General features: G+C 39.1%; 1 protein-coding gene across 1 annotated transcript; it reads left to right on the top strand.

Annotated features, from left to right (window-relative positions):
• The first annotated feature begins 1,039 nt into the window (after positions 1 to 1,039).
• Positions 1,040 to 1,981, top strand: LOC122743482 (olfactory receptor 1509). The gene has a single exon (XM_043988452.1). It carries the CDS (start codon positions 1,040 to 1,042, stop codon positions 1,979 to 1,981), a length of 942 nt encoding a protein of 313 aa, XP_043844387.1.
• Positions 1,982 to 13,396: the final 11,415 nt, after the last annotated feature.

Raw genomic sequence — 13,396 nt, 5'->3', positions numbered from 1 at the left:
AAGCATTTTGTAGATCTTTAAAATTTGAATTCTTTTTCATAGTCTTTTCAAGTGAAGTAATCTACTATCTCTGTTTCAGGTGATAAAAATGAAGAATAATTACTAGGTAGCATTTACATAAGCCTTTAAGGCTTGCAAAGCACTTTACACATGTTAGCTCATTTGAGCCTTACAACAACCTTGTGCAGTTGGTGCTATTATTATCTCCCTTTTATAGATGAGGAAACAGAATCTGGGAGAAGTTGTACTTAGGCCAAGGTCACTCAGCTAGTAAATAGATAATGAAAACTGTCAAATATACAATGGAAAGAGTATTGAATCTGGGGCTTGAGGACCTGGGTCTAAGTCCTGGTTGTGACATGCTTTAGATCAGGTAAGTAACTACCTCTCTGAGCCTCAGTTTCCTCATCCATAATATTTCTTGTGCTGTCTTCCTCAAAGGGCTTTTTCTAAGGATCATAGGAGATGGGTATGTTAGGTACTAGGTAAACTATAAGGAGTTATGTGAGAGGCAGAGCTATGATCCCATTGCAAAAACCCTCTAATATCACTGTCTTCTATTATGGTACTTTGAAGAGAATCTTTGTTCATCACCTTTGTTCCCCAAAGCCATCATAACCATAAGAACTCAAAACAACTTTTAAGTAGCTGTGGTAATGTTAAATTCTGAATTACAAGGGTTAAAAACAAAGTTCCTACTAAGAGAAATGCTTCCTTAGATGATCCAGTCACATTGTGGCATAGTGATTGGAGATCTGGCCTTGGAGACAATAAATATGTTTTCTAGTCATACTTCTGACATATACTAGTTATGAGACCCTGGGCAAGTCATTTGACCTCTTGGTGCCTCAGGCAAAAGATTATAATTTGCAGAATTTTTGGTGATAGTATTGATGGGAGGAATCTTCTCATTGGCATTTGTCAATGCAAATGAAATCCTAGGTCCAGTTTTTTTTTTTTTAAGTTAGCCATATAGATGTGGGCCATTTTCATTAATTAACTCTCCTTGTCTTCTAGGGATTCTTGAAAGACTCACTGAATGGAAGGTTTCAACCAAACCAGAGTGACTGAATTTGTTTTCTTGGGACTCACTGATAATTGGATGTTAGAGATCTTATTTTTGATGACATTCTCAACCACCTATGTGCTGACCCTGTTTGGGAACCTCCTCATAGTGGTCACCATTGTGTTCACCCCTCGTCTCCACACCCCCATGTACTTCTTCCTTAGCAATTTGTCCTTCATTGACATCTGCCACTCATCTGTCACAGTCCCCAAGATGCTAGAGGGCTTCCTATTGGAGAGAAAGACCATCTCTTTCGATGCATGCATTGCACAACTCTTCTTTCTACACCTCTTTGCCTGTGCGGAGATCTTTTTGCTGACTATCATGGCCTATGACCGTTACGTGGCCATCTGCACCCCTTTACACTACTCCACTGTCATGAACATGAAGGTGTGCATGCAGCTTGTCTTTGCCCTTTGGCTGGGAGGCACTGTTCACTCCCTTGTGCAAACGTTTCTGACTATCCGCCTGCCCTACTGTGGCCCCAACATCATTGATAGCTACTTCTGTGATGTGCCATCTGTCATAAAGCTGGCATGTACGGACACATACCTCACAGGGGTGCTTATTGTATCGAACAGTGGGACCATCTCCCTCGTTTGCTTTCTGGCTCTGGTGACTTCCTACACAGTCATCCTGGTGTCTCTCAGGAAGCAGTCAGCTGAAGGACGCCGGAAGGCCCTCTCCACCTGCACAGCTCACTTCACTGTGGTGGCCCTCTTCTTTGGACCCTGCATCTTCATCTACACACGGCCAGATACTAGCTTCTCCATTGACAAGGTGGTGGCTGTGTTCTACACGGTCATCACCCCTTTGTTGAATCCTCTCATCTATACGTTGAGAAATGAGGAGGTAAAGAGCTCCATGAAACAGCTCAGACAGCCCCAAGTCTTTTTCACGAAAGCATTTATATGAAGGGGCTGGGGAGGGGGTGAAAGGGAAGGAGGACTGCGAAGTGAGAAAGGTCATATCCTTAATGAGATGATTCAATCCAAGGAAAAGGAAGTTTGGAGTGGAGGGAGGCCACCTGTATAAAGGAAGAGGGGATTTTTTGTTAGTTATTGAGAGGGGTGGGTAAAAGAGGGAGACTTTAAAAAAACTGAAAGTATAGTGTGGTAGAAAAAGCGTCAGATTAGAAGTGAAAGGATTTGTGTTCAAATCTCACCTCTGTTGTTCACTACTTACGTGAATCTGGGTTGGTCATTTAATTTTTCTGCACCTCATTTTCCTCAACCGTAAAATATGGAGTTTGGATTAAGTGACCTCTAGGGTTCCTTCTGGGGAAGCTATGTAGAACAGTTTCAAGCACTGGGCTTGAAACCAGAAAGACTTGTCTTCATGAGTTCAAATATGGCCTCAGACACTTGCTACCTGTGTGACCCTAGGCAAGTCAGTTAACCCTATTTACCTTAGTTTTCTCATCTGTAAGATGAGCCAGAGAAGGAAATGGCAAATCACTATAGTATGTTTGCCAATAAAACCCCAAATGGGGTCACAGAGAGTTGGATACAACTGAAAAATGACAAGAGAAAAGGTTCTTTCTAGCTTTAAATCCTTTGAGTCTGGCCACCAAAGGGTGACTGTAGCAACTGGTATAATCTGGACATAGGACTTAAATTTACTAGCAACTTCCCCAAACAGGCACAAATGCTAAGCAGTCATTCTTTTGAATGATCATGAGACGATAGATGTAACTCTGGAGGGGACTTCAGAGAGCAACTATACCAATGCCCTCATTTTATAGATGAGAAACTGAGGCTTAGGATGGTTGAATGGTTTATTAGAAGTCACACAAGTAGTGGGCAAGATCCCTAGACTCCCAAATCCAACATACTTTCCATTGTCCAGTGTTTAATCATTTACAAGTTAATAAGTGTTGAATAAATGAATGCACTTAGCACCATGGGTAAGTTCTAGAGACACAAAGAAAAAGCAAATATAGTTCCTTAATTCATGGAGCTTAAATTCCAATGTGGGAGATAGCATGTACTTATGTAGGTGTATATTGCTGTTGTGCAGTCGTTTTTAGTCATGTCTGACTCCTTGTGACTCCATTTGGGGTTTTCTCGGCAAAGATAGTGGAGTGGTTTGTCATTACCTTCTGCAGGTCATTTTACAGATGAAGAAACAGGGTTAAGTGACTTGTCCAGGACCACATAGCTAGCAAGTGCCTGAGGCCAGTTTGAACTCATGAAGATCAGTGTTCCTAACTCTATCTACTTCTTCACCTTTTTGCCTAGAGGTGTGTGTGTGTGTGTGTGTGTGTGTGTGTGTGTGTGTATGAGATACATACAAAGTAGATAAAAAGTTACCTTAGAGGGGAAGGAACCAGTAGCTGGAAGGACTGGGAGGGGCTTCCCATTTCCTATAGTGGTTTCTAAGAGACAGAGGTGAAAGCATTCAGGGCATAATGTACATTCAATGCAAAGGCATGAATGTGGGAAGAGTGTTGTGTAGAGGAGGGGGGATATAAAATATGTTGTGAGGAAATAAATAACAAAATTTGTCAAATGATTAGATACATGGGATGTATGAGAATGAGGAGTTGAAATAGGAAACTGATACTATGTATCTGGATGATTGGAAGGATAGGTAGTACCCTTCACAGCAAAATGGAAGTTTGGAAAAGGAATGTTTATTGGGAAAGGGCAAAGATAATGAATTTTGTTTGGGATTTGTTGAATTTGAGATACTTGTGGGAATCCAGTTTGAAATGTACAATAGGCAATTTGTGATATGTGGCTTAGGAGAGAGATTATGATTGGATATGTCAATCTAGCAATCATCTGCGTTGAATTGAGTATTGAACCCATGGGAGCTAATCAGATTACCAAGTGAGAGATTATATATAGAGAAAGAGGATCCAGGAAAAGACCAGTTAGTAGGCATGATAAGGATGAAGATCCAGCAAAGGAGTTTTAGAGGAAGCAGTTAGAAAGGTAGAAGAACCAAGAGCAGTGTCATTGAAACCCAAAGAGGATTAAGAGGATTAAGTCAACTGTCAGTATGGATAAGGATCAAGAAGAAATGATTAGATTTAGCACATATGAGGTCACTGTTAATTTTAGGGAAAGCACTTTCAGTTGAGTGATGAAACTGGAAGATATGTTGCAAAGGGTTTTTAGAAACAAGTGAGAGGGGGGAAAGTGGAGTTATAAAATCCAGTCAGCTTTCTTTCTTTCTTTTTTTTTCCTTGGGGCAACGAGGGTTAAGTGACTTGCCCAGGGTCACACAACTAGTGTCAAGTGTTTGAAACTGGCTTTGAACTCGTCCTCCTGAATGCTGGTGCTTTATCCACTGTGCCACCTAGATGCCCCCTTGTCAGCTTTTTTCAAAGAGCTTATTTGAGAGGAGGGAGGGAGAAGGGATATGAGCCATTAGCCAGTGGGAATAGTAAGATCTAGTGAGAAGTTTTTGTTTTGTTTTTGGTTTTTGGGTAGGAGAATCCTGGAAGTATTTGTAGGCAGGCAGGACAGAACCAATACTTAGGGAGAATCAATAACCCTTAATCTTATCATCACTCAAAATTGCTCCTTTTCCATGTTCAAGAACTTTCAATAATAGTACTGAGTCATAAGGCAGAGGGGAGATAGAATGATAACATATAATAAATAGATTAGTGAACTTCAGAGTTCTTGAGCATGGAAGTGGAACACTTGTGGATGATGACAATATCAAGGGTATGACCATACCTAGGTGTAGTTGATTTAGAGTAGAGGAGTAGTACATGGGAGTTGGGGAGATTGAGGAACTGGGAAGTGAGGTTGTGTGAAGAAACTTCAAAATTTATGTTAAAATTCTATAATATGAGAGCAGGAGTTAGGGTAGAAAGAGAGATTGGAAAGGCACTGAACTCGTTGAGAAAGGAGGGAGAATAACCTAGGGTCTATATACAAATGGCACTAGTACCTGGATTGGAAATAAATTCATATAGGATGATTCTTAGAGAAGAAAGACAGAGAATCTGAAAGTGGCAGGCAGTAGGGAGCAAGGAGTATTTTGACTCCTCCATAAGGACTAGTGAGTAGGGAAATATGAAGGAAGGGAAGATCAGTTCTAGAAATGTTATCTCAATGCAGTCAATTCTCAAGGTGTGCCAGAATAGGAAAGAAAAGAGACATTTTAACTAAAATCCTATCTCATTTAAAAGTACCTACTCAAATATCTTTATTTATTTATTTAAAAAATTGTTTATTTTTTCTCTGAACTTAAGAAATAAAACAAGCATTTCCATAACATAGTAGAATAGAAAAAAGATGATTGTACAGGAAACTACAAATTTATTAAGTACAACTTGCTATTCCTTTTAAATATATAATAAAGTTGTCATGTAACTTTCCCCTCACTCCCCCCTCCAGATGCCTATTAGACACAAGTGTGTTTGTGTGTGTGCAAATAAAACTATTCTATACATACTTCCATTTATCAGTTCTTTCTCTGGATGCAGACAATATCTTCCTTCATAGGTGCTTTGTAGTTAATTTGAGTATTTATAATAGTCAAAATGGTTTAGTCATTCAAAATTGTTCTTGAAACAATATTGTTTTATTTACTGCATAAAATGTTTTCTTGGTTCTGCTCATTTCACTTTTCATTATTTCATGCAAGTTTATCCATATTTTTCTAAGATCACTGAACTTATCATTTCTTATAGCCCAGTAGTATTCTATCACAATCATATACTGCAACTTATTCAGCCATTCCCCAATTGATGGCATCTCTGCAATTTATATATTACACTTAAAACATAGGCTAACTAACTGTCATCTGTTGGGCATTATTTCTACAGCATGGAGTGCCTTATGGAATAGCTGCATTCCTGATAACATGCAATGAAATTTGAATGTAACTTTGTTTTTTCTTTTTTAAAACTTTTAAAATTCTGAACTTAACAAACACCATGGAAGGGCATTTACATATGAATAGTATAACAGAAGAGTAAACGAAACTGGATTTCTATTTTATACAGGGTGCTTTTGTTTCAAATATAAAATAAATTCAACATAAAATTTTCAAAGTTGTTCTAATTGTGATTTTTCTGATTGTTCTTTTCTAAGCATTTTTCTAAAAAAAAAAGCCTTAATGACCTCTTTTTCTTTTTTCTCCTACCCTATCATTTTCCTCCCCCTTCTCTTCCTTTCCCTTCTTTTCTCCCTCTCTCATGCTTCCTTTCCTTTCTCCATCCCCCTTCTCTCTTCCTTCCTCTCTTCCCTCTCTCTCACTTTTCCCCTCCTTCCCTTTCATCTTTCTGTCTCTTTCTGAATGTCTCTGTCTGTCTCTCCTCTATTAGGAAAAAAACCAAAACAAAGCCCCTGTAACACATATTGCATATGTTTTTAGAAGAATGCTATTGGGGGCAGCTAGGTGGCATAGTGGATAAAGCACCAGTCCTGGATTCAGGAGGACCTGAGTTCAAATCCAGTCTCAGACACTTGACACTTTCTAGCTGTGTGACCCTGGGCAAATCACTTAACCCTCAATACCCTGCACAAAAAACCCCAAAACAAACAAAAAAAGAAGAATGCTATTGATTTAAGTCTCCCAAGGTTCCTATGAATTATTGTGATAATAAGGGCCAGCTCTCACTGAATGGACACATCAATTAGTAATTTAGTTTGGTTCCCTAGCAGGCTCATATTTCTTTAAATGCTCTATTTATCATTTTAGAGGTGCAAAGAGGCTTAAATAGTATCTAGTACAATACCATATTCTATCTAATTTGGCTTTATATCTCATCCAGTACCTAACAGAAGGCCTTGCACATAGTAGGAGCCCAATATATTTGTTGAATGAAAAAATGAAAATGAATAAAACCAATAAGAGTACCTCAGGAGGAATCATTATACATAGCAACTCTCATATGCACAGACTCCCCTCTGTTAGGGCTATCCAAATCCCACCTGTCCTTTAAAGCCATCTTTCTGGAGTCCCATCATCTCAATGAAGCCATTGCTGTCGACAGGAGTCATGAGATTATTCAGTTGGGATCAACCTTTGAAATGATCTAGATGGTGCAGTAAATGGAGTGCCAAGACCTGGAGTCTCAGACACTACTAGCTTTGTGACCCTGGGCAAGCTCAGTAACATCTCTCTGCTTCAGTTCTCTTATGTAAAATGGGGATAATATTAGTACCTACCCCCCAGGATTACTGTGAAGATAAAATGAGATCATATGTGTAAAGTGCTTTGCAAACCTGTAAGTGCTATGCAAATGCTAACTATTATTATTATTCAACACCCTGATTTTGCAGACAAGGAAACTGAGGCATGGAACAGCTAAATATGTTTGTCCAAGATCAGAACCAGCCAGCAGCAGATGTAGGAATAGAAATGAAGTAGAAATGTGAGCATTTCATGATCTCAAGGATTCATTTAAATGAATCTCAAGAATCTTAGCGAGGATTCTACCCTACCAAGGGTCTTAGAGGGTTTTCAACTAACAGCAATTTGGCTTGCAGGGGTTAGTGTGGTGGAAATAGAGAACTGATTCTGGACTGTCTTGGGAAGTAGGACCACATTGGAAGTCTACACATAGAGGCTGGTTAATTACTTGTTGGGAATATTGTTGAAGGTATCAGTTATGGATACCATTAAGGTAACTTCCAGCTTTTAGATTCTAGGAATTAGAGGAATTGGACTTGAGTCTCAGCTCTGTTATTAAATGTGTGACCTAGAGGAAGTTACTTCTCCTCTCTGGTCTCAGTTTCCTTATCTGTAAAACAAATGTTGGACTGTTGTTGTTGAGTCATTTCAATTGTATCCAACTCTTTGTGATCCCATTTGGGATTTTCTGACAAAGATATTGGAGTGATTTACTATTTCTTTCTCCAGCTAATTTTACACATGAGGAATTGAGACAAACAGGGTTATGTAACTTTCCCAGGGTCACATAGCTAGTAAGTGTCTGAGGCCAGATTTGAACTCAAGAAGAGGAATCATCCTGACTCTTGGCCTGGTGCTCTAGCTACTGTGCCAACTAGCTGCCATGCTGGACTAGTTGATCCCTGTGTTTTTTCCAGCTTTGACTGGCTAGAGGTCAGTAGGTAGGAAGAGAAACAATAGAGAACAAAATTCTATCATTAATCATCCACATTTATTGTTAACCACCTACTACATGCCAGGCACTGCACTAAGTGATGGGGGTATAAAAATAGGCAATAGATTCTGCTCTCAAAGGCACTTACAATCTAATGGAGGAGACAACCTATAAACTAACACATACAAAGCAAAATATCCTATTGTAGGATAAATAGGATATAACAAAAGGAAGGCACTAGAATTAGGAGGCATTGGGGAAGGCTTTCAGTAAAATACGGGATTTTAGTTGGGACTTAAAGGAAGCATGGGAGGTGAGGAGTTGGAATAGAGGAGGGAGTGCATTCCAGGCATGGGGAATAGACAGAAACAATGCCCCTAGAGCCAAGAGATGATGTGTCTTGTTTGTGGAATAGTCAAGAGTCCAGTGTCATTGGATTGGAGAGTATGTGCTAGGGAGGAGGGGAGGACAGAACTAGGTTATGAATGGCTACCCAATGGCTAATCCATGATCCAGAGTTCTGCAATTCCTCTATCTGACTGAGACCCCTTGTTCTTGCATCTCTCTTCACCCCCTCTTCCATAAAACTATTTTTTTATCACTCTTCTCCCTGTTGCCTTCCTAGGGCATTTCTTTTACTCTGGCTTCCTTTTTCTCCTGTGAATTTTTTTTTTTGTGTGTGTGAGGCAATTGGGGTTAAGTGACTTGCCCAGGGTCACACAGCTAGTAAGTGTCAAGTATCTGAGGCCAGATTTGAACTTGGGTCCTCCTGAATCCAGGGCCAGTGCTCTATCCCCTGCGCCCTTGTGAAATCTTGATGCTATAATTAACCAGTCCACCTGTACGATGCTTTCTTTCATTGAATCTTTCCCCCACTTCTCCATCATAGCTTATCCTTTCCTATAAACCTTTAGATACCTTCACCATCAGCCTTCTCTGCTTCTCTTCATAAACTGCTGAAAACTGCCAGAGGAAAGCATAAAATGTGCTGACAATTTACAAGGAATTTATCTTATCTGAGTTTAAATGGATACATATTGCTAAGTGTTAATACTTTTACACTTCCCTGATTGACTTCTCTTTCCTTTTTTTTTTAGTATTTTATTTTTTCCCAATTACATATAAAGATAGCTTTCAAGATTCATTTTTTTTTTTTTGTGGGGCAATGAGGGTTAAGTGACTTGCCCAGGGTCACACAGCTAGTAAATGTCAAGTGTCTGAGGCGGAATCTGAACTCAGGTCCTCCTGAATCCAAGACCAGTGCTTTTTCTCCCACCTTCCCTTCCCTCCCCACTCCTGAAGCCAGCAAGAAATCTGATATAGGTTATACATTCATCAATTGGTAAGTGACTCTGACTATCATAAATCTGAATCAGCTCTTTATGTATCTTGGAAATTAGACCTTTAACGGAGAAATTTATTGCAAAGACTTTTCCTAAGTTACCTATTTCCTTTCTAATTTTTACTACATTAGATTTATTTATGCAAAAGCTTTCAAATTTCATATAATCAAAATTGTCTATTTGATCTTGTCAAATTATTGACTTCCTAGACAGACTACTTCCCTTCCCCCACACCAACCTTACTTAATCTTTTTCTGGGAATCTCTCCAGTTACTGGCCTTAGGGGCAGTATGAGGCTTTGTCTGAATCCTAGTGTTAAGCACAGTACACTTCCAGGAGTGGGGGTGGGAAGGAGGTCATTTTGGCTCCTATTCTCAGGCATAGTTTTTCTCATGGAGGTCTTCTGGCTGTTTTATTGAGACTCCTGAGTGCTTCTGTCTGGACTGCATCAGTCCTCTTTAATTAAATCTTTTTTTTTTTTAGGGGGGGGCAAGGCAATGAGGGTTAAATGACTTGTCCAGGGTCACACAGCTAATAAGTGTCTGAAGCCAGATTTGAACTCAGGTCTTCCTGAATCCAGGGCTGGTGCTTTATCCACTGCACTACCTAACTGCCCCTCCTTAATTAAACCTTATAGAACATGAGGTAAATGAGGGCAAACTTAGTTCCAAGTGTTCTTTGTAGTAAGCATCAGTTTATCTGAATAAGAGCTTCTTTCTCATGAAGCCTCAGCCTTGGTTCTAGTGGGTCTGAGACTTAATTTCTATAAAATGTCCTGGTGGTGTTTAGGATGTTATCATAGAAAGGAGACAGTGTAAAGAGTAAGTAAAAGAGTCATGTGGTGAGGATGACTGCAAGTCTTGAGTCACAGCACTGACTAAGAAAGGAGCCCCAGATGGGTTTGATGAGAGGGTTGTTGGCCAAGCTATGTGTTGGATGTGAGCCAATAGAGTGATTACGGTTTCTAGGGTATTTTAATATCATGTAGGGGCTGCAGAGAACTGTAGCAAGGGGGTGGTGTAATGGCCTAAGAGGTTTTTTTTTTGTTTGTTTGTTTTGTTTTTGGGCAGGGCAATGAGGGTTAAGTGACTTGCCTAAGGTCACACAGCTAATAAGTGTCAAGTGTCTGAGGTCAGATTTGAACTCAGGTCCTCCTGAATCCAGGGCCAGTGCTTTATCCACTGCCACCTAGCTGCCCCCTGCCCTAAGAGTTTTAACAATGAGTGGCTAAGAGCCAGTGGGAACAGTTGTTATAGCTCAGTCATTTTCAGTGACCTTTTGTGACCCAATTTTTTTTTTTTTGGCAAAGATTCTAGAGTGATTTGCCATTTCCTTCTCCAGCTCATTTTACAAATGAGGAAACTGAAGTAAACAGGGTTAAGTGGTCATATACCAGGGTCATATAGCTATTAAGAATCTAGGCCACTAGCTGTGTGACCCTGGGCAAGTCACTTAACCCCAATTGCCTCGACAAAAAAAAAAATAAAGAGTGTAGGCCAGATTTGAACATCAGGAAGCCTTCCTGACTCCAGGTCTAACACTCTATTGACTGCATCACCAGTGGGAGCAGACAATCAATTAGATTAGTCGTGAATTATGTAGCCAGTCTTTATGCAGTAGTACTTTAGGCTGTAGAGATTTTGCCCTGCTTTCCCCATTTTATAGATGGGAACCTGAAGGCAAGGAAAGCTTCCTTTCCAGGCTATGCTAGGAGAAGGGGAATTAGAAGAATAATTATTAGATGAATGGGTGCTGATAATGTTTCTATTATTTTATTTTCATTTTTGTTGCAATTAAATGTTTTTACTGATTTTTTTTTTCAGGGCAACAGGGGTTAAGTGACTTGCCCAGGGTCACACAGCTAGAACTCAGGTTTTCCTGAATCCAGGGCTGGTGCTTTATCCACTGCGCCACCTAGCTGCCCCCTGTTTTTACTGATTTTATAGAAACATCTTTATGTTGATAGAGGATCTTCTTCATCTGGGAGTTCCCTAAGCTGATAAAATCACATATCTGGTCCTGATGCTTCTCTCTACATTGTATATATTTTACATTTAATTTTCCGTGTATGTTTATATGGTTTTTTCCCCAAGTATAATGTAAACTCTTTAAAGACTAGAGGGTTTGTTGTTGTTGTTGTTTGTTCAATCTTGGGCATCCCCAGCTTTTACATAGTTTCCTGAAATACAGAATATACTTAAAAAAAAAAGAAATATCTTCCTAGGTTTCTATTGGATTGCCGAAAATGGCATATCTAGACCCTAATTGACTTTAGAATTTTTAAGTCCCTTTAATATTTGAAGGATTGGTGAATGTTTTCCTCACTGATACAAATGAGAACCTTTACTGTACTTATATGGTAGATGATCTTTAAAAAGTTTTGTGGCTCAATCATTTTTTTTACCCTGTGCATGGCCAATGATCTGATCTTAACTTACTTAAGTCAGTCCTTAGGTCATAGGAATACAGTCCTTCACCAGGCCCTTTCTCCAATCCTATATAAATTTGTAAGAGATGACAGAACTTGTCCTCCAATGGTAAAGATAGGGCCTTTGAGAATCCAGCATATAGTTTCTATTAAGTGGATATCTTTCAACATGAAAGGGACAATATAAGAAGAAAAAAAGGAAGAGAGAAGGTCTTCACTGTCCATAATATCACAGAATGAATTGCTTTTTTAGGACTGGATCTGTACCTCCATAAAACTCTCTCTCCCAATGCATATCACAACCTGCTAAGAAATTTATAGTCTTAGCACCTTGTCTAAGATCCCATAGCCATATGAGTCCGAGGCAGGACTCTAACCCAGGTCTTCCCAATTCCAAGGTCAAAGAAATAGCTCATATTTATATAATGCTTTTACTTCCGAAAGGCTGTATTTATGTTTCATTTACTATATCATTTCATTATTACAGACCACAGTTTTGATTTGTAGGAAGAATAATAGTAGTATATTATTATTCTTATTTTACAGATGAGGTATTCTAGGTCATGAGAAATTAAGCAACTTCCTAAGTTCATACAATTTGAAGGATGGACCTGGAATAAGATTTTAGGTCTTTAGCTCTCCATTGCATTGTTCTTTCCATTAAATGTTTCCATTTCTCATAATGGGATTCAGAGTGAGAGCCTTTATTGTTGTGATTGGCAAATATGAGTTGGCCTAAATTGCGAGTAGTTTTTCTCTGGCTCCTTTGTTCAAATAAAGAGTACTTGAATGATTCAATTATGCTCCACCATTCTCTCAGGCCTGAAATACCAATGATTCTACTCTTACAGTATATTCTGCTTCTAACCTCAACTTTCCGTTCTAATAGGTACCACATTAACTCAGATTCTTGTTATTTTCTGCTTTGGCTATTTCACTAACTTTTTTTTTTTAGTGAGGCAATTGGGGTTAAGTGACTTGCCCAGGGTCACACAGCTAGTAAGTGTTAAGTGTCTGAGGCTGGATTTGAACTCAGGTCCTCCTGACTCCAGGGCCAATGCTCTATCCACTGCGCCACCTAGCTGCCCCCTCACTAACTTTCTAATCAGTATTATTATCATCATTTTCCTCCTTCACTACACTCTTGATCCCCCCAACACTCCAATTTTCCTGCCTCCAGGCTTTTGCTCATACTATTATTCCGGTCCTATAACTACTCCTGAAATACTGCACATTATTTCCATCTCTTTCCTGATACCCCAAACAGAAAGTGAATTCTTCTGCCTCCAAACTTTTATAGTACTTTATATTTTTCCTAAGCACTTATTGCATTCTTTTTTTTTTTTACCTATTGCATTCTAACATAAATTTTTTTGTATTTGTATCTGTTATTTGAAGGCGGAAAATAGATCTCATTTCTTTTTTTTTTATTCCCCACAGTGACTAGCATATGATAACTGCTCAGTAAATGTTGAATAAATAATTGGTTGAAAAGCAAACAGCATAAGGATTGAGAATAATTT

This window comes from Dromiciops gliroides, chromosome 2 (genome assembly GCF_019393635.1).
Source record: "Dromiciops gliroides isolate mDroGli1 chromosome 2, mDroGli1.pri, whole genome shotgun sequence".
Taxonomy (NCBI): Eukaryota; Metazoa; Chordata; class Mammalia; order Microbiotheria; family Microbiotheriidae; genus Dromiciops; species Dromiciops gliroides.
The sequence above is the reverse complement of the archived record's forward strand: the minus strand, read 5'-3'. Positions and strand labels throughout refer to the sequence as shown.